The following is a 27,027-nucleotide window of genomic DNA, read 5'->3' as shown; positions in this document are numbered from 1 at the left end:
CCTCAGTTGACATATATAGGTTGTGTTGGATACTTCAGTTGACCTACATTAATCAGCTGAAACGTTAGTACTAGTATCAAGTGAAGTACATGCTACTAAATATAGTACTAGCAAAGGCGAAAAAAGTGGCAAACATTAAATTTGTAGCTCAGATTTCAGTTGACCTACATAGGTCAACTGAAGAATAGGATACTAGTGCTAACAAAGACACAGTATAGAGGGTGGGTATGTTTGTCATTGGGAGCCCCAATATTAGGTGGCTGATGGAGCCCCTCAGGGAGATAGCAGACAAGGTGGGAAAGAATTCCTGTGTGCATTCGATATGTTCACTGGGAGGCCTCATCTGGGATTTCAGGAGTCCCTGCTGGCAGCTATCGAGCGTACCTGGTGCAACCGGCTGCATGTAGTGGCACATGTCAGCACGAATGACGCCTGTTGCTTGGGTTCTGAGGCCATCCTTGGCTCCTTTCGGCGGATGGCTGATTTGGTGATGGCAACTACCAATGCATGTGGGCTGCAGGCTAAGCTGTCTAATTTGTAGCATCGTACCCTGGGTTGATCATGGCTCTGAGCACTATGGGACTCAACTTCTGAGGTCATCAGTCCCGTAGAACAACTTAAACCTAACTAACCTGACATCACACACACCCATTCCCGAGGCAGGATTCGAACCTGCGACCGTAGCGGTCGCGCGACTCCAGACTGTAGCGCCTAGAACCGCTCGGCCACCCCGGCCAGCCGGTTGATCATGGTCCTCTGCTTTGGAGCAGAGTGGAAGGTCTAAACCAGAAGCTCAGACAACTTTGCGACGGTATCGGATGTGAATTTCTCGACCTCTGCTATCAGTGCAGAACTGTAGGGTTCCTTTTAATAGGTCAGACGTGCAGTACACGCAGGAACCGGCTACTAGAGTAATGGAGTCTGTGTGGCATGCACATGGGGCTGTTCTAGGTCACAGAATCCCTCCCTTGGCATCAAAGACGATTTGCTGTTAAATCAGTCATCATATTCTCAGAAAATCTTGGTCCTTGTACATCAGAGATAGAAAAGATTAATATGATTTTAGTAAACTGCAGGAGGAGTAACACCTTGTTAAAAAAACCTGGGTCCATCTGGCTCCGGATGGTAGCACCCTGTAAGGGGACCTGCCTAGGGTTACTAGGTGAAACCTGGTCAACAGTCTCAAAGGCGGAAGAGGAAGTTCAGATTCCCAACGGCGAAGAAAGCAGAAGAAATACCTCCAGGACTCACAATCTTGGTTGTATTTTTTGTGGCCTTTGGGCCACACCCAAAATAACTTTCATCAATCATGGAAGTGTGTGATTTAAACTATTTTACCCCAGGTGGACGATCCACCGTACGTCAGTATGTTAGCAGACATTCGGATTCTGGGGAGTCTGCAACATTGCACAAAGACATGTCGGAGCGTCTTGGAATCTCATCCAAATTTCAACATAGGCAATCAACGTACCTAGCAACTTTCAACGCAAACTCATTGTTGAAAACCGGAAAACTAAAACATCTAACAGGTATGCTAAAGAACCACAACACACTCATAACAGCCATTCAAGAAACAAGATACATGGATACAGATACCTTAGATTCTGAAGGTTTAGAATATACAAAGGCAAAGTGGGGCCGAGAGTAATGAAAAATGTACCACATCTTGGACAGCCTTTATAATCAACAAACAAATCTTGAACTCAATAGCTGACTTTGATTCTCAATCAGAAAGAATCTCAAATCTTACATTCACAAGCACAAACAAAATCTACACAATTATCAATGCACATGCCCCTATAAATGAGGATAACAGGAAAAACAAAGAAAAGTCGAGGCCTTTTGGAATCATCTAGATGACATTATTCAGAAAATTCCAGATAAAAACATCATCATTCTTCTTGGAGACTTTACTGCACAGATTGGTGAAGAAAAAAGATATAAGAAAGTAGTTGGAGACTATCCTGCACTCAAGAGAACAAACGGAAATGGTGTGAGGCTAATAGAACTTTGCCAAACACACAATTTAATTCTTAAATCCACAGCTTTCTAGAAACAACCACGAAGACAAAAGACATGGATATCCCCAACTTGAGAAATTTCAACTTCATCATGTGGCAATCAAGAAGATTTCTCGCAAAGAAATCACGAATGTTAGGTTCCTCAAGGGTGCAAACTTGGATTCAGACCACTACCTTTCTAAAATTAAGTTCAAAGTCATCCCAAACAGGAAACACAGCATGAAACAAATTAAGGGTCAGAAGTACAGCATGGAAAAGATATTAAAATCAGATGACTCACAAAAGCAACACCAACCACACAGACACAAAGCTGGGAGGATATCAAGGAAAACCTCATTTCTACAGCCGAATGGATAGCACCTAACATAAAAAGTAAAAAACATGCCTGGTGGTTGCTGGAATGTGATGCCCTTATTGAAACAAGAAAACAGGCATCGCAAAACTGCAGAAGAAAGCAGATTAATGATGAATTTCATTAGAGTTAGAAAACTGGTAGATAAAAAAAAATATAAAAAGGATTAAGAAGACACATGAAAACAAAACCCTCCTCCAAACTGATGAAGAATTTACTAAAAACAGCACAAGAAGCTTTTACAGAACTTTCAAACAATGGTTACCAAGATACAAAGCACACACCCAACATACAAAGCACACACCCAACAATTTCGAGATGTAAATGGGACCATCGCTCATGATAATGCGGAAAATTGCAAAATACTAGCAGGATACTTTGAGAAACTCTTGAATTGTGAACCCATCCTTTAAAAATTTGAATCCATCCCAAATAACCGTGAGAAGCTGGATTCAGAAGCACTGACAACTGAAGAACTACAGGTCATTCCAGAACTTAAAAACAACAAAGCATTTGGAGAAAACCAAATAGTGGCTGAACTATGGAAAAAAGCTGACAAAACTGCAATTACATCCCTTCAGTTTGTTTTCATAAAATCTGGAAAGAAGAAGAAATCTCCACAGAATGGAGGACAGCTCTCATCCACCCTATCCACAGGAAAGGTTTGAACACAGACCCCCAACAATTACAGAGGAATTTCACTGCTGGATATAACATGTAAGATTCTTTCTGAAGTCCTTTTGAACAGGGAGGAGTCGCAATTGAACTCGCAAATCGGGGAATACCAGGGAGGTTTTAGAAATGGTAGATCATGTTCGGAACAAATACTAAACCTCAAAAACATCATGGCATACCAAACATCAAGGGCAAAGTCATACGTAATCTCCTTCACCGATTTCAAAAAATCATATGATCTGATTGATAGAGAATCTCTATTATGAGACCTGGAAGAAATACGTTCGGATAAGAAAACAACTAATATTATAAAAGCGACCCTTAAAAATACATTTTCGAAAGTTAAATTTGTGGGCGAATTATCAGAACCCTTTGAAATAAAAACAGGAGTGCGACAGGGGGATGGGCTCTCAATGTTGCCATTCAATTGTGCGCTTCAGAAAGTAGTCAGAGAATGGAACACAAATATTAATAGTGGTATAAGACTGGGTTGCAAAAAGAAGAACCTTAAAGTAAATTGTATTGCTTTTGCAAATGATATGGCCCTGTTTGCAGAAACAATGGAAGAGCACGGGAGCAAATCCTTGAACTAAAGAAGCAAGCAGCTAAAATAGGTCTTTACTTCTCCTTTGAAAATACTAAGATATTGACAAACACCAAGCACTCATGTAAATACCTCAAAGTTCAAGAACAAAAGATTGAAATAGTAAAAGAATTCAAATATCTTGGAGAATGGATTAGTTGGAATGCTGGGGAAAGCAAAGCAATGGAATCCAGAAAAAATAAATGTGAACTGGCCTTCCAACTAACAAAAAATAATACAACAAAAAATCCCTATCGTGGGGGTCCAAAATTACAGTGATTAAGCCAGAAGCACTGTATGCAGCAGAAACATTAAACATGAATTTCAAAGGCCAAATGGAGAAACTTGAGCTAAAGGAAAGAAAAATTTTAAACAAAATCACAGGACCAAAATTTCAAGACAATAAGATTATATACATAAAAAGTGAAACTCTCAATCGAAAAACTTTCAGTTAATATGCGAAAAAGGAGGATAAATTTTTATGGTCATTTTCTCAGAATGAATCCCAACAGATTAACCAAACAAATTCTTGACTTTTTCCGTAACTGAAAAACGGAACCCAACTGGTTTAAAGAAACTGAGAAAGATCTAGCAGAACTAAAGATTTCAGAAAATTCACTTGTTGATCGAACAGCTAAATTAATTACTAAAGATGAAAACATCAGGCTCCAAGACAAACCTAGACAAAAGTCCAAACCCTTCATCTCAAATGAAGAGAGGAAAAGAAGATCAGAAAGAATGAAGAAATACTGGGCCCTAAGAAAAGAACAACGCACAAAGAAATGATTGATCCAGCATACCCCAAAGAGGGTGAAATGAAAGAAGAAGAAAACTGTAGGAGGATCCAAGGAAAGGTTCCAGACGTCCATGACAATGAAATCCTACATTCAGATTGGAATGTTTATCGTAAGGATAGGTTAGTTGCCAATGATCGCGGCGTGTTTATTGCAGTAGAAAATTCGGTAAAATCTATTGAGGTAATCACAGATTCTGATGTGAATTAATTGGGTGAAACTGAGTATCACAGAATGGTCAAAAATGGTGATTGTATGCTTTTATAGATCACCTGGGTCAGGATCTGTAATTGTAAAGCACTTAAGACAGAACTTGCAGAATATCATTAGTAATTTTCCTGATCATGCCGTTGTAATAGCGGGTGACTTCAACTTGCCAGGTGTAGACTGGGAGTGTTATGCCAACAGAACTGGTGCGAGAGACAGGTTGATTGGTTGGTTTGTTTATAAGAAAGGGGGGAAGGGACCAAACTGTGAGGTCATTGGTCCCTTGTTCCTGGTAAAATAATTACACAAGGGAGAGAAGAAAAGAAAGGAGATGTACAGCACAATAACAGGACAATGGAAGAACCAGAAGAACGACAGAAGGACAACAAACACTACTATGGACAAAGCAGGAAAAGAAAATCTCAAAGAGAAGCAAGAAACAGGTAGAAGGGATAAAAACAAGAGAGCAAATGACTGTGCCTGGCTGACCATGAGAATAAAAAGGAAAAGCCAGCCACTCTGCAACACATTAAAACATCCAACCTAAAAGCATTAGCGTGGAGAACACAAAGGGACAAACGACATGAGCGAAAACTTATTTAGAATGATAAAGCCCACTGTCACATATAAAATGTGCCAATGAGGCGTTGTCAGCTAAAACTAATGGCAACGAGTCCGGTAACTGAAGAGTCCGTACTGTCAGCTGGGCACCGCACCGACACTGAGGTGGGTCATCACGGCGCAGGAGGTAGCCGTGTGTCACGCAAGTGTGGTCAATGCGGAGACAAAAGAGAACCACAGAGACCCTGCGCGAGGCCTGTGTGGAGGTCTTCCACACATTCGTAGTCTCCTTAATGGCAAGCAGTTTGTTCTGCATACTGAGGTTATGCCATTCCATCTTGCAAAGCCGCAAAACCTTGCAGTGTGGTACTGAATGCAGGTCAGTTGCAGATAAGCCAATCTCCATAAGCGGTTTCGCGTAGCCTGTTTGGCCAGCCTATCAGCAAGTTCGTTGCCTGGAATTCCGATGTGACCTGGGGTCTAGACAAACACTACTGAACGACTGGACCGTTCCAGGGCATAGATGGACTCCTGGATGGTTGCTACCAAAGCATGATGAGGGTAGCACTGGTTGATAGCTGTAGGCTGCTGAAGGAGTCAGTATACAGAAGAAACGACGCCCCAGGACATGAATGGATGTGCTCAACAGCACTAGATACAGACACCAGCTCGGCAGTGAAAACACTTGCAGCCATCAGGCAAGGAATGCTGTTCAATATGTCCTCCATGGACATACGTGAAGCTGACGTGATCATCAGCTATTGACCCATGGGTGTAAACCACTTATGGCCTCGGTACATGTCAAGAACTGAGAGGAAGTGGCAGAGGAGATCCACGGGATTAACTGAGTCCTTAGGGCCATATCAAAGGTCCAGGTGAGGCCGCGGCCTAGGTGTACATTATGGAGGTGTATGTGAATGGACCTCAAATATAGGTGGTAAAGGCAAGGACTCCAGTTCGGAAAGAAGGGATCGGACACGAACTGCAATTGGAAGCACTGACCTGGGCCGCCGATGTGGGAGATGAACCGCCGTTGGTGGGAAAAGGATACAGTAATCCAGATGCGCAGGAGAACTATAAACGTGTGAAATGTAACTGGCCAGCAATTGTGCATGCCTAACCTGCAATGGAGGGACTCCGGCCTCCACAAAGACACTGGTCACCGGACTCATCCTAAAAGCTCCTGTCGCTACGTGAACGCCACAATGGTGGACTGGGTCGAGTAAACACAATGCTGAGCGTGCCACCAAACCATAAACCAGACTCCCATAGTCAAGGCGGAATTGAACAAGGACTCTGTAGAGCTGCAGCAGCATAGAGCGATCTGCACCCCAGTTTGTGTTGCTCAGGCAGCGGAGGGCATTGAGGTGCCGCCAGCACTTCCGCACAAGTTGATGCAGGTGAGGAAACCAAGTCAACTGGGCATTGAAAACCAGTCCTAAGAATCGATATGTCTCCACTACAGTGAGGGGATCATCATTAAATAAAGTTCTGGTTCCAGTTGAACGGTACGAAGCCAATGGAAGAGCTAACACATGACTTTGCAGCTGAAAACTGGAAGCCGTGGGCTAGAGCCCATGGCTGCACCTTGTGGATGGCTCCCTGTAGGCGCCGCTCAACAACACCAGTTCAAAAAAATTTTCAAATGTGTGTGAAATCTTATGGGACTTAACTGCTAAGGTCATCAGTCCCTAAGCTTACACACTACTTAACCTAAATTATCCTAAGGACAAACACACACACCCATGCCCGAGGGAGGACTCGAACCTCCGCCGGGACCAGCCGCACAGTCCATGACTGCAGCGCCTTAGACCGAACAACACCAGTACTGGAGGAGCAGTACGTAATGCAGAAGTCGTCTGCATACAGAGAAGGTGAGACGGGCGGCCCTACAGCTGCTGCTAGACCATTAATGGCCACTAAAAATAGAGATACACTCAATACAAGCCCTGTGGGACCCCTTTCTCCTGGATATGGGGGAACTATGGCAGGCACCAAAACTTGAACATGGAAAGTACGAAGCGATAGGAAATTTTGGATAAAAATCTGGAGCGAGCCTCGGAGACCCCACTCATATAATGTGGCAAGGATATGATGTCTCCAGGTCATGTCACATGCTTTTCGTAAATAAAAAAAGACGGTAACCACATTTTGGCGTCTGGAAAAGGCTATTTGGATGGCAGACTTGAGGGACACAAGATTATCAGTGGTAGAGCAACCCTGGTGGAAGCCGCCCTGACATAGAGACAGTAGGCCATGTTACTTCAGGACCCAACCCAACCGCCGACAAACCATACGTTCCAGCAGCTTACAAAGAACATTGGTGAGGCTTATGGGCCGATAGCTATCCACCTCAAGCAGGTTTTTACCTGGTTTGAGCACTGGAATGATGGTGCTCTCCCACCACCTTGATGGAAAGACGCCATCGCACCAGATCCAGTTGAAGATGATCAAGAGATGTCGCTTCTAGTCAGATGAGAGATGGTTAATCATCTGACTGCGTATCCGATCTGGCCCATGAGCAGTGTCGGTGCAATGTGCAAGGGCAATGAGGAGCTCCCACTCTGTAAGTGCGAAATTATAGGATTCACTGCGGCATGTAGTGAACGAGAGGACTTTCCCTTCCAGCTGTCGTTTGAGAGTGCAAACGTATGGGGGGCTATTCTCTGACACAGAGGCTCGAGCATAGTGCTCAGCAAAGTGCTCGGCAATCGTGATTGCATCGAAAGATAACATGCCATTTATGTTAACACCGGGAACACCTGTTGGGGTCTGGTACCTGAAAACACGTTTGATCTTTGTCCAGACTTGGAAAGGTGACGTATGGTACCCAATGGTCGAGACGTATCTCTCCCAACACTTTTGCTTCCATCATCTGATAAGTTGACGAATGCGGGCACGGAACTGTTTGAAGGCTATGAGGTTCTCCATGGAAGGGTGAGGCTTATGCTGCTGTAGAGCTTGTCGATGTTCCTTAATTGCTTCAGCAACTTCCGGTAACCACCAAGGGACTGCCTTCGCCAGGGGCACCCTAAACAGCGAGGGATCACATTTTCTGCAGCAGAAAGGATTGTTGTAGTCACCTGCTCAACCATCACATCGATGTTCCCATGTGGGGGAGATTCAACGGTGACAGCAGAGGTGAAAGTTTCCTAGTCTGCCTTGTTTAAAGCCCATCTGGGCAGGCATCCTGGGCCTGACGCCAGGGCACCGACAGGAAGATGGGGAAGTGGTCACTACCACACAGATCGTCACGTGCTCTCCAGTGGATAGATGGGAGAAGTCCTGGGCTGCAAATTGATAAATCAATGGCCGAGTAACTACCATGAGCCACACTGAAATGTGTGGCGGCCCCAGTATTTAAGAGGCACAGATCAAACCGAGACAGTAAAGTTTCGACATCTCTGCCTCGGCCAGTAAGCACGGTGCCACCCCAAAAGGGGTTATGGGTGTTAAAATCTCCCAAAAGTAGGAAAGGCTCAGGAAGTTGATCAATCAGTGCGGCTAATACATTCAGGGGTACTGCACCATTTGGAGGAAGATATACATTGCAGACAGTTATTTCCTGAGTCGTCCTTATTCTGACAGCCACAGCTTCAAGAGGGGTTTGAAGAGGCACAATTTCACTACAGACTGAGTTTAGGACATAAACGCTAACTCCACCTGACACTCAATTATAGTCGCTATGGTTCCTGTAATATCCCTTATACGCATGGAGGGCAGGAGTCTGCACTACCAGGAACCAGGTTTCCTGGAGGGCAATGCAGAAAGCAGGTGGAAAGTTCAACAGTTGCCATAGCTGAGCCAGGCAGTGAAAAAAGAGCCACAATACCACTGGAGGATGATGTCATCCTGTGACTGGGAAGACATGGAACATTCAATGAGTTAGTTTACACCTCAGGGTCACCTGCTGCCATCGACTTATTGCCTGAGCAGTCTATATCCATTGTGTCTGAGGGTCTGGCGGTATCTAGGTCCTGAGCGGACACCAGAATCTCCACCTCATCCACAGACACAGAGCTTATAGATAGCAGTGGTGTAGTGCCACTGCAATTCCCTTGGTCTTGGGGATCTTCTTTTTGGATTTCTCTTGCTGCTCCTTGAGTTTCCCTGGCTGGGAGGACTTCACTGATTCAGTCTCTGGGACTGAGGATGAGCATTAAACCCTACAACCAGCTGCTTTTGAGCTCTTCAGCCACTGGCAGGTGTCATCTCTCCCACTAGCAAAAACCTGGGAAGGGAGTGACCCAAGGGACCCGTTCCTAATGAGAGGAGCCAAAGAAGACTTACACTTCTCTGGCGCAGCACTGGGGTGGGGGGTGGGGGAGCAGGACCAACAGGAAGGGAAGTGCCCCCCTCCATCAAGGGGGCACATGTAGTCTTCCGGCTCTGAGAGGTGAGTGGGGTTGGCGGAGTTGATGGGGCTCGAACTGTTGTAGCGGCGATGTAAGACGATGTCATACGTATAGGATGTAGGCATTCAAATTTCCTCTTAGTCTCAATATAGGTCAGTCAGTCCAGTGCCTTGTACTCCATGATTTTCCTTTCTTTCTGGAGATCCTGCAGTCAGGCAGGCAAGGCAAATGGTGTTCTCTGCAGTTGACACAGATGGGAGGTGGGGCACATGGAGTATTGGGATGTGATGGGTATCCGCAATCTCGACATGTGACACTGGAAGTACATCGGGAAGACATATGGCCGAACTTCCAGCATTTAAAGCACTGCATTGGGGGAGGGATATAGGACTTTACATCACAGCGGTACACTATCACCTTGACCTTCCTGGGTACTGTATCACCCTCGAAGGCCAGGGGGTCACACCGAACGAAATGTACACCTCACTGCTCTAAATTGGCATGCAGCTCATCATCAAACTGCAAAAGAAGGTCCCTGCGAAATACGATAGCCTGGACCATATTTAAGCTCTTATGGGGTGTGACAGTTACAGAAACATCCCCCAGCTTGTCACAAGAGAGTATCACCCATGACTGGACGGAGGATGCTGTTTTGATCAAGACTGTCCTAGATCTCATTTTGGACAAGCCCCCCACCTCCGAAAACTTGTCCTCTAAATGCTCAACAAAAAATTGAGGCTTCATTGTCAAGAAAGATTCCCCATCAGCTCTCGAACATACAAGGTACCGGAGTGAATAAGAGCCGCTGCCATCCTTAGCCTGACGTTCCTCCCATGGTGTGGCCAGGGAGGGGAACAATTTGGGGTCGTACTTCTGTGTGTTGAATTGAGCCTGTGAACGCTTAGAGATTGCTGGTGTTTGACCACCAGCAAGAGATGATGTACTACACTTCATCGTGTGTCATTCGCCCTGATGCCACCCACTCCGACCAGGGACCGTCCCCATGGGCACCACCCAGCTGCAGCAAAGGCCACCTGGCAGGATGGCCATTGCTGGAAGTCCCAATGCCCCAGGGTGACGGGCATCTACTCCTCGCCATACGTGGGGAGTTAACAGCACAGGCATCAGTACAGCGATCCTTGTGTGGTCAGGGGGCTACAACCAACTGGGTACATGGCGGCCCCACCACAGTGGACTGGCTAGCGTGCTGGATATCAGGTGCAACCAAGCAAACAAGTCCATTATCATCAGCAGCATAGAAAATGATACTGCATAGTTGATGGCAAAATGCGCACCCAGAAGGATGACCTCGCCCAGCAGTTGGAGAATGAGCAGAAGTGCAGATGCACCTCAACGAAGGATGTGATAGGTCTCAGTGCATGATGGACATGATGCACCTCGTAAGGCACCATTCCCCGATTGGCTCGCTTTTCGGGAAAATTTTGGAAACTGGAGGTCCAACCCTACAGGGGACCATCACATAAAGGCCGAAATGTGAGAGACTAGTTTTAGTCGCCTCTTACGACATGCAGGAATACCTTGGGCCTATTCTAACACCCAGACCTGCAGGGGGGCCAGAGACAGGGATTCATGTGGCATTGTTCTGGATGTCTTGTCCGAAAATTACCCTGAGTAGATAGAGAACCATCTCATGAGGGTAATGTCTTAGACCTCCTGGCAACAAACAGACCTGAACTTATCGAATCAGTTAATGTAGAGGAATATGTCAGTGATCATGAGGCCATGACAGCACATATGACGAAGGGTCCTACAACTAATGTTAAGAAAGGTAGGAAGATATATTTGCTCAGCAAGGGTGACAGCATACAAATTTCAGAATATCTCAGCAGCCAGCATCAAATATTCAGTGACGAGGACAAAGATGTGAAGAACAAATGGAAAAAATTCAAAGGCATCATTCAATATGCCCTACACAAGTATGTTCCGAGTAAGGTTTCAAGGGTTGGGAAAGATCCACCCTGGTTTAATAGCCATGTTAGAAAAGCACTACATAAACAAAGAGCACTTCATCTCAGATTCAAGAAAGTAAAAACCTAGATAACGAACAAAATCTGAATGAAGCGAAAATGAGCGTAAGGAAAGAACTGAGAGAAGTCTTCAATGATTTTGAAAGTAAGATGTTCTCAACCCACAAAACCTAGGAGATTTTGGTCATATGCAAAATCATCTGTTCAATTCTCTCCGTGACTACACCAACACCGAAACAGAAGATAAGAGGGAGAAGGCCGAAATATGGAATTCGGTCTTCCAAAGTTGTTTCACTGTGGAAGATCGTAACATTGTCCCACCTTTCAATCACCATATGAACATCAAAATGGCAGATACTGAGATAGCTGATAGGGGAATTGGAAAGCAGCTACTATCGGTTAGTAGTGGAAAGGTGTCAGGACCAGATGAGATACCTATAAAATTGTATAAATATTATGCAAAAGAACTTGCTGTCCTTCTAGCAGTAATTTATCATAGAGTGCTTGAGCAACGAAAGGTACATAATGACTGGAAGAAAACGCAAGTCATTCCCTTTTTTTAAGAAAGGCCATAAGACAGATCCACATGATTATAGACCTATATTACTGATGTCAATCTGTTGTAGAATTATGGAACATGTTTTATGCTCAACAATTATGATATTTTTCGAAAATGAACACCTCCTCTACAAAAATCAACAAGGATTTCGCGAACAGAGATCCTGCGAAACTCAGCTCGCTCTATTCCTCCATGAGATCCACAGCGCAGTGGACAACGGCACTCAGGTTGATACCATGTTCCTTGATTTCAGTAAGGCATTTGACACTGTGCCGCAATGCCTTTTAATGAAAAAAAAAAAATGAGCTTATTGAGTATCGGAGCAGACTTGGGATTGGATTCAAGATTTCTTGCAAATAGAACTCAACACGTCGCTCTTAATGGAACAAAATGGACAGCTGTAAAGTTAACATCTGAAGTACCACAGGGAAGTGTGATAAGACTGTTGCCGTTTACAATATATATAAATGATCTAGTAGAAAGCGTTGGTTGCTCTTTAAGGCTATTTGCGGATGATGCAGTTGTCTATAGCAAAGTAGGAATGCCAGAAGATAATAAGAATTTGCAGAATGAACTGCAGAGAATTGATGAATGGTGCAAGCTCTGGCAGTTGACCCTGAACATAAATAAATGTAACACACTGCACACACAAGGAAAAGAAACCCACTACTGTACAGCTACACTATTGATGACAAAAAGCTGGAGACAGTGTCTGCCATAAAATATCTAGGTGTAACTATCCAGGGCGACCTTAAGTTGAATGACTACATAAAAAAGATAGGAGGAAAAGCAGATACCACACTCAGATTCATTGGAAAAATCTTAAGGAACTGTCACTCACCCATAAAAGAAGTGGCTTATAAGGCACTTGTTCGCCCAATTCTTGAGTATTGTTCATCTATCTTGTATCCCTATCAGGTAGGACTGATAGAGGACATAGAGAAAATCCAATGAAGAGCAGCGTTATTTCGTCGAGAGATCATTTAGCTGGTGAGACAGCTTTAGGGAGATGGTAAACAAACTCCAATGACATGCGTTAGAAGAGAGGTGTTGTGCATCATGGAGACATTTACTACTGAAATTTCGGGACAGCACTTTTCAGGAGGAGTCGGACAACATATACTTCCCCCCCACATACATCTTGCTTATTGACCACAAGCAGAAAATTCGAGAAATTAGAGCCGATACAGAGATCAGACAGTGACGCCAAAAGTACCCTCCGCCACACACCGTTAAATGTAAAATTTGCATCCGTGTACTCCAGTTGACCACTATAGGTCAACTGAAGAATAGGGTGCTAGCGCTAGTGAAGTTGACAAAAGGCAAAAAATGTAAAATTTGTATCCTGTACTTCAGTTGACCAATATAGCTCTACTGAAGGATAGGGAAGGTGAAAAAAGTAACAAAAACAATTTTTTTATCCTGTACTTCAGCTGACCTATACAGGGTGTTACAAAAAGGTGCGGCCAAACTTTCAGGAAACATTCCTCACACACAAAAAAAGAAAATCAGTTATGTGGACATGTGTCCGGAAATGCTTACTTTCCATGTTAGAGCTCATTTTATTACTTCTCTTCAAATCACATTAATCATGGGATGGAAACATACAGCAATAGAACGTACCAGCGTGACTTCAAACACTTTGTTACAGGACATGTTCAAAATGTCCTCCGTTAGCGAGGATACATGCATCCACCCTCCGCCGCATGGAATCCCTGATGCGCTGATGCAACCCTGGAGAATGGCGTATTGTATCACAGCCATCCACAATACGAGCACGAAGAGTCTCTGCATTCGGTACCGGGGTTGCGTAGACGAGAGCTTTCACATGGCCCCATAAATGAAAGTCAAGAGGGTTGAGGTCAGTAGAGCGTGGAGGCCATGGAATTGGTCCGCCTCTACCAATCCATCGGTCACCGAATCTGTTGTTGAGAAGCGTACGAAAACTTCGACTGAACTGTGCAAGAGCTCCATCGTGCATGAACCACATGTTGTGTCGTACTTGTAAAGGCACGTGTTCTAGCAGCACAGGTAGAGTATCCCATATGAAATCTTGATAACGTGCTACATTGGGCGTAGGTGGAAGAACAAACTAAAATGAGCTCTAACATGGAAATTAAGCGTTTCCGGACACATGTCCACGTAACATCTTTTCTTTATTTGTGTGTGAGGAATGTTTCCTGAAAGTTTGGCCGTACCTTTTCGTAACACCCTGTATAGGTCAACTGAAGAATAGGATACAATCTTCATAGTTCAAGCGAGTTACAAGATGCCAGTATTATGTATGTCGCATTGTTTGCTTTTGTTACTACTAGTATACAACTCTTGAATTGACCTACATAGTGCAGGATACGAATCAGCTGCAGAGGAAACAGCAGTTGGAATGACTGACCATCAGACAAAGGTATAATTCAAAATGTGTACACCACAAGCAACAAAGAGCATACACAACATGTATCTCTTAATAATACATTCATTTATTTTAATTTCGATAATGACACTTTGCCACAGAAGATAACGAATTTATTACCTACAGTTCGAAAACAAACAAACTAATATCTATGATTCAAAATGATGTCATTGATCCAAGTCGACGAGTTGGATCCCAGTTTTCAGTTGACCCCTGGTTTGCTGTGGCTCATTTATTCACAATTTGGGTTTAATTCTACAGCATGACAAATTCCTCTGCTTTTTTAAATTTTATTTTCTCAGAACAACAAAGACAAGTTGCACCATAAATTTAATTTTTTAGTAGCCTAAAAGAATCAAGACATGTCATAAAAAAGATCATTAACTTAAAATTATGTCTAGTCCAGCAATATAATTTATGCAGTGTTTACTACGAAGTTTCAATGCATGTAAGGTAGGATACAGCTGTTCAACATAAATCCATTTTTTCATTGTTTATTACTTCGTAAACATCTGACATTTCGAGGTCCTGTTACTTGTTTGTGTTAATTTACAACAGTATTTTTTTAAATTTCTCATTTGGAGGCAAATGAGTCATATGATCACTTTGCTGATGGGGTTTCAAGGTTTCATCTGGGCTGCAACAGAATGAATCACAAGCATTTGTGTGAACATACTTTGTGAGAGAGCCTCTACAGATCCATGGACATAAGCTCATTACTACTTCACAGACTGAGACCCTAATGAAGCTATCTTCCATCAGTTATGGAAATGTTATAAAATATATGCAAATTTCTTTTAGGATCGGTCTCTCCGACAACACATATATCGTGTAAATGGTGTATGCATAGCATCTAAAACGTATTACTCACAATACGAGTGGCGGTCAAAAAGTTTCTAGCCCGAGATAGTTACTGTAATGTCTCGTACAAACACCACCACCTACTTTTATGGTGACCCTGTGTGGGGGACGCATGTCAAATTTCACGGCTCCAGCTTTGTTAGTTTTGCCATTAGGATGCATTGTGTACTGTAGTGTAAGCAAGTAGAGAGAATGAAGAACTGTGCTGTGATTGAATATCTTCATTTGAAGGGAGTGATGCCCAAGGAAATTGCAGAGGACATGCGGAACACACTCAAGGACAGTGCTCTGTCTCATACAATAGTGAAAAACTGGGTGTCCGACTTCAAATGTGGAAGAACAAGTGTGGAAAATGTGACAAGGAGTAGAAAGCCTGTCACCATTGTCACTGATGGAACAATGACTGCAATTCCCAACACAATTTTGCAGGATCATTGAACAACGTTGCAGCTCATTGAAACCACACTTGGAATCTCCCGTGGGCGTGTTTATGACATTGTTGCGGGTATTTCGGGAACGCGGAAAGTTTTATCTTAGTGGGTCCCGAAAGACTTAAATGCAGATCAGAGACAGGAGTTTGTGCTTGATGCAGATGAAGACGGGTTTCTTGCAAGGTATGTGACAATGGATGGAACATGGGTTCACCACTTTCATCCTGAGACAAAACAAAACAATGGAAACATCCTTCATCCCCATAAAAAAAAATTCTGGGAGCAAAAAGCAGCTGGTAAGGTGATGGCATTGGTGTTCTAGGATGCAGAAAGGGGTAATTATAGTGGATTACTTGCAAAAGAGCATAACTATCAATGCATCGTACTACTGCACCCTCCTGTGCCATTTGAGAGAAGAGAAAATTGGTACACAGAGTTCTTTTTGCATCAGCACAACACACCGGTGCACAAAGACCTTGCAACACTAGAAACTCCGCATGACTGTGGGTTCAAATTGTTACATCATCAATATTCTCCAATTTGACTCCATCAGACTGTTTTCTTTTCCCAAACCTAAAAAAAGACCTCAAAGGACGACGATTTTACAATGATGATGCAGTGATTGATGCTGTGAACACCTGGACTCGAAATCGAAGACCTTTTATTTGAATGGTTTGCAGAAGTCAGATGAGTGTGGTCGCAAGTGTATTACTGTACACGTGTATTATATTGAAAAATAAATTGGTATTATGAAATTTCTGTCATTCTTTATTTGTTAGGCTAGAAAATTTTCGACCCCCCTTCATATAAGAAAAAATTAAAATGTAAGCAGTTACACAAAAACACCTCTTTCCAGAGAGGCTGTTAGTATTCAATTTAGGTACATAGTAAGTTTCTCCCCCATGAACCACCACTCTTGCCAAGGAGGGGTGGGATGGCTTGAGAGCCTCAATGATGTGGAAAGCCATACAACCACAATGAAGGGGTGTCTGTGCAGAGGCCAGACTAACTCATGGTTCCTGAAGAGGGGCAGCAACCTTTCCCGCAGTAGCAGCTCTAACAATTTTGAACAGAAGAGCTGCACTGGCCTCGCTAAAATAGCAGCTGTAGTTTCCCCTTGCTTTCAGCCGTCTGCAGTACCAACACAGCAAGGCTATGTAACAAGGCCAGATTGTTATAGTTCCAACTGCTGAAAAAGTTGCTGCCCCTCTCCAGAAACCATGAGTTAGTCTGGCCTCTGCACACCCACAATTACTTCTCCTTTGAAGGCACCACCTACCAACAAATCGGGGGTATGGTGATGGGCACACATGGAACTATCCTATGCCAACCTATTTTGGGCAATCTAGCGGAATCCTTCCTAACTATCCAGAATCCTAAAACCCTCACCTGGTTCAGACCAACTGATAACATCTTTATGATCTATCAACATCCCTCAAGAACCTCAACACCTTCTCCCTCATTCGCTTCACCTGGTCATCCTGAACAAAACAAGCCACCTTCCTCGATGTTGACCTCCATCATAAAGATGGCTACATCAGAACCTCTGTCCATATCAAACCTACTGATGACCAGCAATATCTCCACTTTGATAGAAGCCACCCACTCCCTTCGATACAGCTAGCCACCCGTGGCCATCACAACAGTCACTCTTGCAATTACGTTCCCAACCTTGTACAGGAGCAGATCTTCTGTGCCTTACTGCTCTAGTCACCCACTACCTCCCAATATCCTACTGACTGGGCATGAAGAGCACTCCTCTCATGACTCAGTACCACCCAGGACTGCAGCAACTGAATCATTATCCATCGGGGTTTCGACTATCTCTTATCATGCCCTGAAATGAGGAATGTCCTACCCACTATCGTTCCCAACCCTCCCACAGCAGTACTCCTTCACCCACCAAACCTACACGATATAGTCATCCACCTCTATATAAGCTATGCCCCCAACCTCTTGCCTCATGTCTCAAGTAACAGACCTAAATTCAAGACCTGTAGCATACACCCTCCCATTCCCACCACCAACACCACCACCTAGTCCAGTACAGTCACAAGCATCACCAACCCCATCAAAGGCAATGCTTCCAGTGACACTAGTCATGTGATCCAGAAGCTAAGCTGCAACCATTGTGCTGTGTTTTACATGTGTGTGACAAACAACAAGCTGTCTCTCTGCACGAATGGCCACCGACAAACTGTGGCCAAGAAGCAGCTGGACCACCCAGTTACTGAGCCCACTACCCACTACAATGGTCTTAATTTTGATGACTGCTTCACAGCCTGTGCCATCTGGATCCTTCCCACCAACTCTAGCTTTTTGAATTGTAAAGGCTCTCCCTGCAATATACCCTACATGTCAGTAACCCTCCTAACCTCAATATTCATTTGTCATTGCACTTCAATCATTTTCCCCTTCCTTGTTCCCACTCCAGTACTACAGAGGCTTCTATTCCACAAATACGCTGACAGTCGTTCTACTTCTCTCCTTTCCCACTGCCCCCAACCCCCTCCTACACCTAACCTACCGACCGCACCTAGCTGTCGTCCTCTCTCTCCACCTTGTACCTTTATGCTCCCACAAGCAGCACTTTACCGTTCCCACTCCTATGCTTCTCACATCATGTGCAGTAGCTTGTAATCTGGCCTTGGCAATCAGAGACAGTGGTCACGTGTGTGAGTTGCATTTGCATAAACATATGTGTTTATGTTGTCTAATTCAGAAGAAAGCCTTTTGCCCGAAAGCTACTTATTAAGCACTCTTTTAGTTGCAGCTGTCTGCAACTAAACATCTCCACTATATGGTAGGTAGCAATCTATCCTTTTCATAATATTGTAACTGTTTAACATACTGTGTACAAATGACTTAAATACCTTTGTCTCACATGGATGTCACATTTCTGAATGAGCTGTTAAACAGTGTAGCTTCAATATGTTGAGGAGTAGCTCGAGGATGCTCAAGGCCTAACTGATTCAGTGGTAGTCTCTGGCCTTAAGAAGAAATTAGAATAAAAACATGCAAATCCTGTAAAAAGTGTCAGATTTAATTTCTTTTTTTTATTCTTTAATTCTGGATTCTCAGAAAAATATAATTTCCACCCTTTAACTTAGTGGTATAGGGCTGATTTTGGGTCATCATTTGCTGCTTCTGCTTCCCTAAATGTTTTAACTTACAGTATTTACATCATCATGCACAGCCTTTGACATATCATTTATAATGTAACAGCAATGTGGACGCTTCTTAATGCACAGGGTGTTCCAATCGAAAGGGGTCCCACAAACATGTAGCAACTGCACTGTGTAATTTGTGCGTTTAACGTGGCACCACCACACTTTGCAACATCATTTGATGCAAAAGTGTTTCTGCACATTGCTGGGGCAGGACCTCAGTGTTCATGTTTAGTGACAATGTTGAAGAGCGCATGTTTCTTGCGAAACAATATTGGATTACTGGTTCCATTAAGACATATCAGCAAATGTTTTTCGAATGGTTTAGTGACTAATATATACTGTCTAAATGCAGCATACAAAAGACAGTGAACAAGATGGAGAGCATTGGAATAGGATCTTCATGGTGGGGTATAGCCGCCATTATTGGCAGAAAAATTGACTGACATGAAACAATGGTTGTTTGCTTCTCTTGCAAAGTATGTTCGACTTTTATCTCAGGAATATTGAATATCACAGAGTACACGTCACAGTATTGCAAAGAAAGCCAGTATGTAACTATACAGGTTTACAGTTGTTCAGGAACTGAATGTCAATGACAAACACAGATGCATTAAATTTTGCCGTTTCTTTCAACAATTTATTGCTCAGAGGACAGGAATATTGCAGTACACATGGTTCCACCTCTCTGGCTATGTTAACTCACAGAATCCACATGCACTGGTCTAGTAACTGCTGGATTCAAAGATTGGCGTGTTCTGTGCAATATCACAGTGTCGCATCATCCGTTTTTTCGAGTCTACTGTGGCAAGTCCAGTTGACATCAAAATGTTCCAGGCATTTGTGAACAAGCTGGACGATGAGGAACTTACCTTTGGCTGGTACCAACATGACAGTGCCACATGCCTTGAGTGACCATGGCTGAGGTTGAACCATTTTCAACCAGAAGAATAATTTCAAAAGAAATGTGGCCCAAGTCACCTGATTCAACACCACCTGACTGTTTTTCTCTGGTGTGGCCTAAAAGGCAAGATCTACAGGAACAAACCTTGCAACTTGGAGGATTTATGCGAGAACATCATCTGTGAAATCCAAGTATTGACACCAGAGGTTCTGGCAGCAATGTTTTGAGAATCTGCAGCGTCGTGTTCAACTGTGTTTAGAAGTTGAGGGTGGTCACTTCCAGCACCTTTTGTGATTCATCTTTATTTCTCCGTGAACAAGGTATGACATGTTCATTTCATTTCCTGATTTTTATGCAAAGCCTTTAAGGCTAATTCAAGTAAATGTTCGTTTGTGGGGTCTCTTTCGAGTGGGACACCCTGTAAGTCCTTGGCAGTTTACAAAATCTGATATGGAATATCATAATTATATCATTCTAAATCTCAACTCACTATCTGTACCCAATTACCAACTTTGTAATTCTTATGTGATAAACGTAAACATGCAATGGTTCTCATTTATCTCGAAATTAAGTAATTCCATTATTATAATCTCACTTGGGACTCATAAAATAATTGAGTGGACCATAAATGTGTTTACCTTACCAATAGATAACAGAAAAAAGTACAATTTTCTTTCTTCAGAAATCTGGAGCTGACGAACTGGTAGTTAAAGCAACATAAAAAGCTCAACAATTAACAAAATTCAACAACAACAAAGAGAGGGAAGTGATGTCACAATAAAAAATGGTGGCTGAAAACAATTCTGACTACAATTACACCTAATGTCACCAAAAAAAAAATTATACCTGCTGTTCCCAATTACCCCTAGTTAACAAATACCCGCATTACCCTAGATATTTTTTCTATTTGGATGGCAAAATACTGATGATGCCCAACGCAGACACTATATAAAACCCTGACTGGCTACAGCACAGAAAGCATTTTTAAAATGAGGAATTTGTTAACACTGAATGTAAAACGTTACTAAGTCTTATCTGAATATATTTGTCTGAACTGTAGCCTTGAAAGGAAGTGAAACGGCGACAATATGCAGTTCAGACAAAAAGAGAATAGAAGCTTCTGAAATAGGTTTCTATAGAAGAATTGTGGTTTTTCACATAACTAGTGAGAAAGTACTGAACTGAACTGCAGATAAAAGAAATAAATTTATTGCAGAACTTGAATGAAAGAAGGGATTGTTTGATGGGACACACTCTGAAATGTGAAGGAATTGTCAACTTGGTAATGGAGGGAAGCGCGGGGTTAAAAATTGTAGAGAGCGATCAAAGCTTGAATACAGCATGGAGAGTTACATCAAACCAATCTTTGGAAAGGAGACCACAACAACGTAATTGCACATTATTGGTTTGGTAATGGGTCAAATGCTTTTTGGACGTCAAGATCAACTGCACCCACATGGCTGTGTTGATCCATGGCTTTCAAGATTTTACACAAGAAAAATTACAATTGAGTTTCTATGACCAACCCTTTCGGAATTCATACTGGTTGGCATGGAGTTCATTGCGTTTGAGATACCTAATTATGTCTGAGTTCAGATTATGTTCTAGGATTCTATAACAGATAGATGTCAATGAGATTGGACAGTATTTTTGTGGATCACTGCTGCTTACCTACCTGTTGACGGGTGTGATTTCTGCTTTCTTCCCACCACTGGACACAGTTTTTTATTTGAGGGTTTCACTGTACATTATGATAAAATGAGAGCTAACTCAGCTGCAAATTCCATATGCAATGTGACAGTGATTCCTTAGAACCTGCAACCCTTACTAAAGCCTAAACCTATGTTTAAATGTTGGGTCGGCTGTTTCCAGACATCAGTTTTGGACAATGATGTAACGATGCTATGATGTGTGATGACAATTGTGTGCCAACAGTAACATAAAACACTGAAAATATCTATTTTGTTTTGGAATGCAGGTTGTGGTGAAAGGCTCATCTGCAGCATAGGTAAGATGTCTAGCTTAAGCTGGAACACGACATTTTAATTATGAATTGGTGAAGACAACACGTGATGCCACACTCAACTCTAATACTTGCCATGGCACATATTTTCTCCATAATGGATTCTGATGACTGATTCAAGACTGTTTTGATGGCACCATGGACAAAGCACACACGTGGTATTGTCAGACTAAGTATTTTTGAAGGTCAAACACGTCACGACTTTCATCGGACGATTTGGAGAATATGCAACTATGTAATAACATATGTGAAGACTGTTCTGACACATTTGTCGGTTTCACAAACTCCCAACCAACCCATCACCTTATAATGTAAAATGGACTTCAGGCTATGCTTTATTTCACACACAACAGTGTGTCAGTGAAAATTTATAAAAGATTTAAAGTAAAGAGCACAACATAAAACATATTCCTTCTCAAAGGATAGCATCTCCGCTTCGTCTATGTAGCTCTAATAAGCAAAGCGTTCTAAGCCACCAGACACGAGAAATGACTGAAATATATTCAACAAAACATACAACAATTAATTTTTAGTAAACGGATAAATACACACAAAAGCATTTCAGACAACCTTACGACGTACTTCAACGAATGGACAGATGGGGTTGGCGCGTTTCAGTAGATTTGGAATGTTTTTCTTGTATCTGATGTGAATATTTTACTTTCATTCTTATTGGTTTTCTTAATTTCCTTGTTGGTGTATGAATCTAAGACAATCTCCGTGTTACCAAAGCATTTAAAACGACGAGACTCCAAATTAAGACGCTGTACTATCCTTCTCTATCGTGTGTTTGTATGGAATGTTAATTACTATCTATCAGTATTCTGTGACAGTGAAAATTGATGTCAAACACCGAAACCATTACTCACCATTCCTTCCTTCATAAAACCACTGGTACCCATCATCGAAGCTAACAACCTCCTTTTCTAGTCCACTGACTTCGACAAGCTGAGGTTTTTCCAAATAATCAGGTGGAATTTCCTGACGGCACATTGCACATTTTCTGCTCTGATTGGCAACACCCTTTACACAAAGAAAGCAGAAGATATGTCCACAAGGAAGCTGGGCGGGGTGTATACAGGTTTGGAGACAAACTGCACATTCTGGAATCTGCGGGCCTGAAATCGACAGCAAATAAAAATTAGTATCTACTTACTTACCAATTTCGTCGAAAGTAGAACACAAACTCGTTACCTTCAAATACTTGTTCTTTATTTCCAGTTGCTGCTGCGCGCTCTTCTTTGTCCTCTTCTTTCGCTGACATCTTTATTTTATTTGTCTCAGCAGACGTGCCACCCTCAGCCATTTTCAGTTTATGACTAGATAGACCGCATGAGCGCCACCTTCAGGACACCCACGCGTTTACAATTTAACAGCTACACCCCTTAACACGAAACGACAATAACATTTGTTTTCATAATAACCCGTTGAGATACACCTCTTTCACTCGAACGAAAACATAACACCCAAAGTCAAAGATATTACATCACAACATAACGGTCAACGGATCTTATTAATAATTATTATGACTTTTGGTCCGAAGGCCATATATCCTTCTCTCAGAGTTTTGGAGATTTACGGAGTAATGTCGCATTTATCAATGAATATCATAATTAGTTTTAAAATTGCGATATTATTTTCATGGAGTGGAGTAGTTGGAAATGGTTGATCACATCGTATTAGTTGTTGAATGAAATCGGTTTACTGATTTGCGTACAGTTAACGTTCATAAAATATGTCAGTGATATTACCTACTGTTATTCCGCCACATTTACAATAATAGTTATCTCGAACTTGTATTCGGAGAAAGAACGATCCATGATTAAATCACATCCGAATACGGTGCTTATAAACTTTTTATTCGTCTGAAGTATGTGGAACCTGGGCTTCGAGGGAATGTCTGGCTGTATTTCACCATGATATTTACCTACCATGTATATTGATTCGTGTCTTATTCCTCTGTATAATGTAGTCTACAGGTCTGATGGCGGCAATAAGACGTTTTTAACTCCTTGTTAGTCGCGTACGTATCTGTGAGATACGTGAACTAAATTTTGTTCAGTATTACAGCAATAAATAAAGATAAGTGCTTGCCAGCCCAGGACTCTTGCATCATACCTTTGTTATTGTGGCACGGAAGTTTCAACCCTATTTCATCGCTTTGAGGTCGCAAACGAGGCAGACGTCGACACGTGTATCAGGTTGTGTCAATGTGTTGTGTCTACTAGAAACATCACGCAATTTCAGGTAATGCATTGTCGTTGCTATCCATTGCAACGATAGTGTTGTTTAGAGCATGCTTAACCCTCTGACTGGCGCGCCTACTGTTGTCACTCGATTAGACGCACGTTGTAAAATTTACTACAACATGGTCATTTGTCAGTAAAAACAAACTTGTCTTAAACAGATTATTATACTTATTGAAGAAAGCAGTTCATATTCACTATCTTCAACATTTATAACATATGTTTTTTCTCTTTTAGTTCATTAAATAACAATCTAGCCGGTTTTCTGACATATGTTCACTTTCATAACACTTTTCACAGACAATTAGTTTGCATATTAATTCCGACAATGTCCATAAAAAGGAAAAAGTAGCCAATGGCCATCACTTTGTAGTTCTTGAAATGGAATATCAGGCACACATTTTAGCTACAACGTCAACTACACCTTTTGTCATGTTGTACTCAGTTATGATTTCAGGTTTGTGTGTTTCTTCATCCAGTGTCGCTATGTCATGTACAGCACAGTTTTTACAAAGAACATATGAAACTAAGGTCTTATCCTACTGAAATCCAAACACTGCACTTCCAATTTTTTTTGTTTTGTTTGGGAGAAATTCTGGAAGAACTTCACATCAGTTGTTCGTCACTGTACTAATGCAAGTGATAGTCTTCTGCAGTAAATATTCAGAAAGGAGTTAGCATGAGTACCATTGTCAGTTGTAAGTTTCCTGTTAGAATTTTCTATACTCACCACTTATCTTCTCACTAAGTCCTCAGGAGCATTAGATACCCGATATTGTCCTTTGGTTGTATGCCACAATAAACCTCCAGATTACTGCAATAAAGTGTTTTTGCATCACACAGAGCAAACATTTTTGTGTGGTTTGCTGGGTATGTACTGAATGCATCTACAGTGGTCTCCGTATGGGTTAAGCATTTCATCTATCGTGGTGAATTCACCAGGCTGTAAGAACATTCACAGTTAGTAGCAATAGAATCCAGTACAGTACGAATTGCAACCAACTTAGATTTTCTGCTGCCATTCCTCGTTTCCATATCAACAAACCGCATACAGCTTGTTGTTGTTGTGGTCTTCAGTCCTGAGACTGGTTTGATGCAGCTCTCCATGCTACTCTATCCTGTGCAAGCTTCTTCATCTCCCAGTACCTACTGCAACCTACATCCTTCTGAATCTGCTTAGTGTATTCATCTCTTGGTCTCCCTCTACGATTTTTACCCTCTACGCTGCCCTCCAATGCTAAATTTGTGATCCCTTGATGCCTCAAAACATGTCCTACCAACCGATCCCTTCTTCTAGTCAAGTTGTGCCACAAACTTCTCTTCTCCCCAATCCTATTCAATACCTCCTCATTAGTTACGTGATCTACCCACCTTATCTTCAGCATTCTTCTGTAGCACCACATTTCGAAAGCTTCTATTCTCTTCTTGTCCATACTAGTTATCGTCCATGTTTCACTTCCATACATGGCTACACTCCATACAAATACTTTCAGAAACGACTTCCTGACACTTAAATCTATACTCAATGTTAACAAATTTCTCTTCTTCAGAAACGATTTCCTTGCCATTGCCAGTCTACATTTTATATCCTCTCTACTTCGACCATCATCAGTTATTTTACTCCCTAAATAGCAAAACTCCTTTACTACTTTAAGTGTCTCATTTCCTAATCTAATTCCCTCAGCATCACCCGACTTAATTCGACTACATTCCATTATCCTTGTTTTACTTTTGTTGATGTTCATCTTATATCCTTCCTTCAAGACACCATCCATTCCGTTCAACTGCTCTTCCAAGTCCTTTGCTGTCTCTGACAGAATTATAATGTCATCGGCGAACCTCAAAGTTTTTACTTCTTCTCCATGAATTTTAATACCTACTCCGAATTTTTCTTTTGTTTCCTTTACTGCTTGCTCAATATACAGATTGAATAACATCGGGGATAGGCTACAACCCTGTCTCACTCCTTTCCCAACCACTGCTTCCCTTTCATGCCCCTCGACTCTTATAACTGCCATCTAGTTTCTGTACAAATTGTAAATAGCCTTTCGCTCCCTGTATTTTACCCTTGCCACCTTTAGAATGTGGAAGAGAGTATTCCAGTCAACATTGTCAAAAGCTTTCTCTAAGTTTACAAATGCTAGAAACGTAGGTTTGACTTTCCTTAATCTTTCTTCTAAGATAAGTCGTAAGGTTAGTATTGCCTCACGTGTTCCAACATTTCTACGGAATCCAAACTGATCTTCCCCGAGGTCCGCTTCTACCAGTTTTTCCATTCGTCTGTAAAGAATTTGCGTTAGTATTTTGCAGCTGTGACTTATTAAACTGATAGTTCGGTAATTTTCACATCTGTCAACACCTGCTTTCTTTGGGATTGGAATTATTATATTCTTCTTGAAGTCTGAGGGTATTTCACCTGTCTCATACATCTTGCTCACCAGGTGGTAGAGTTTTGTCAGGACTGGCTCTCCCAAGGCCGTCAGTAGTTGTAATGGAATGTTGTCTACTCCCGGGACCTTGTTTCGACTCAGATCTTTCAGTGCTCTGTCAAACTCTTCACGCAGTATCATATCTCCCATTTCATCTTCATCTACATCCTCTTCCATTTCCATAATATTGTCCTCAAGTACATCGCCCTTGTATAAACCCTCTATATACTCCTTCCACCTTTCTGCCTTCCCTTCTTTGCTTAGAACTGGGTTGCCATCTGAGCTCTTGATATTCATACAAGTGGTTCTCTTCTCTCCAAAGGTCTCTTTAATTTTCCTGTAGGCAGTATCTACCTTACCCCTAGTGAGACAAGCCTCTACATCCTTACATATGTCCTCTAGCCATCCCTGCTTAGCCATTTTGCACTTCCTGTCGATCTCATTTTTGAGACGTTTGTATT

The 27,027-nt window shown here is 42.3% G+C and overlaps 1 protein-coding gene across 2 annotated transcripts in view; it reads right to left on the bottom strand.

Annotated features, from left to right (window-relative positions):
- LOC126175034 (E3 ubiquitin-protein ligase rnf146) overlaps positions 1-23,470 on the bottom strand; it is a 53,820-nt gene extending 30,350 nt beyond the window's left edge. For both annotated transcript variants that reach the window (XM_049921536.1, XM_049921535.1), the window contains exons 1-2: positions 23,086-23,470; positions 22,761-23,009 (exon numbers count right to left, since the gene is read on the bottom strand). In XM_049921536.1, the coding sequence (XP_049777493.1) occupies positions 22,761-23,009; positions 23,086-23,197 (361 nt within the window). In that variant the 5' untranslated portion in view covers positions 23,198-23,470. The remainder of the gene's footprint in view (positions 1-22,760; positions 23,010-23,085) is intronic.
- Positions 23,471-27,027: the final 3,557 nt, after the last annotated feature.

The sequence above is a fragment of the Schistocerca cancellata genome, chromosome 3 (assembly GCF_023864275.1).
Source record: "Schistocerca cancellata isolate TAMUIC-IGC-003103 chromosome 3, iqSchCanc2.1, whole genome shotgun sequence".
NCBI lineage: Eukaryota > Metazoa > Arthropoda > Insecta > Orthoptera > Acrididae > Schistocerca > Schistocerca cancellata.
The sequence above is the reverse complement of the archived record's forward strand: the minus strand, read 5'-3'. Positions and strand labels throughout refer to the sequence as shown.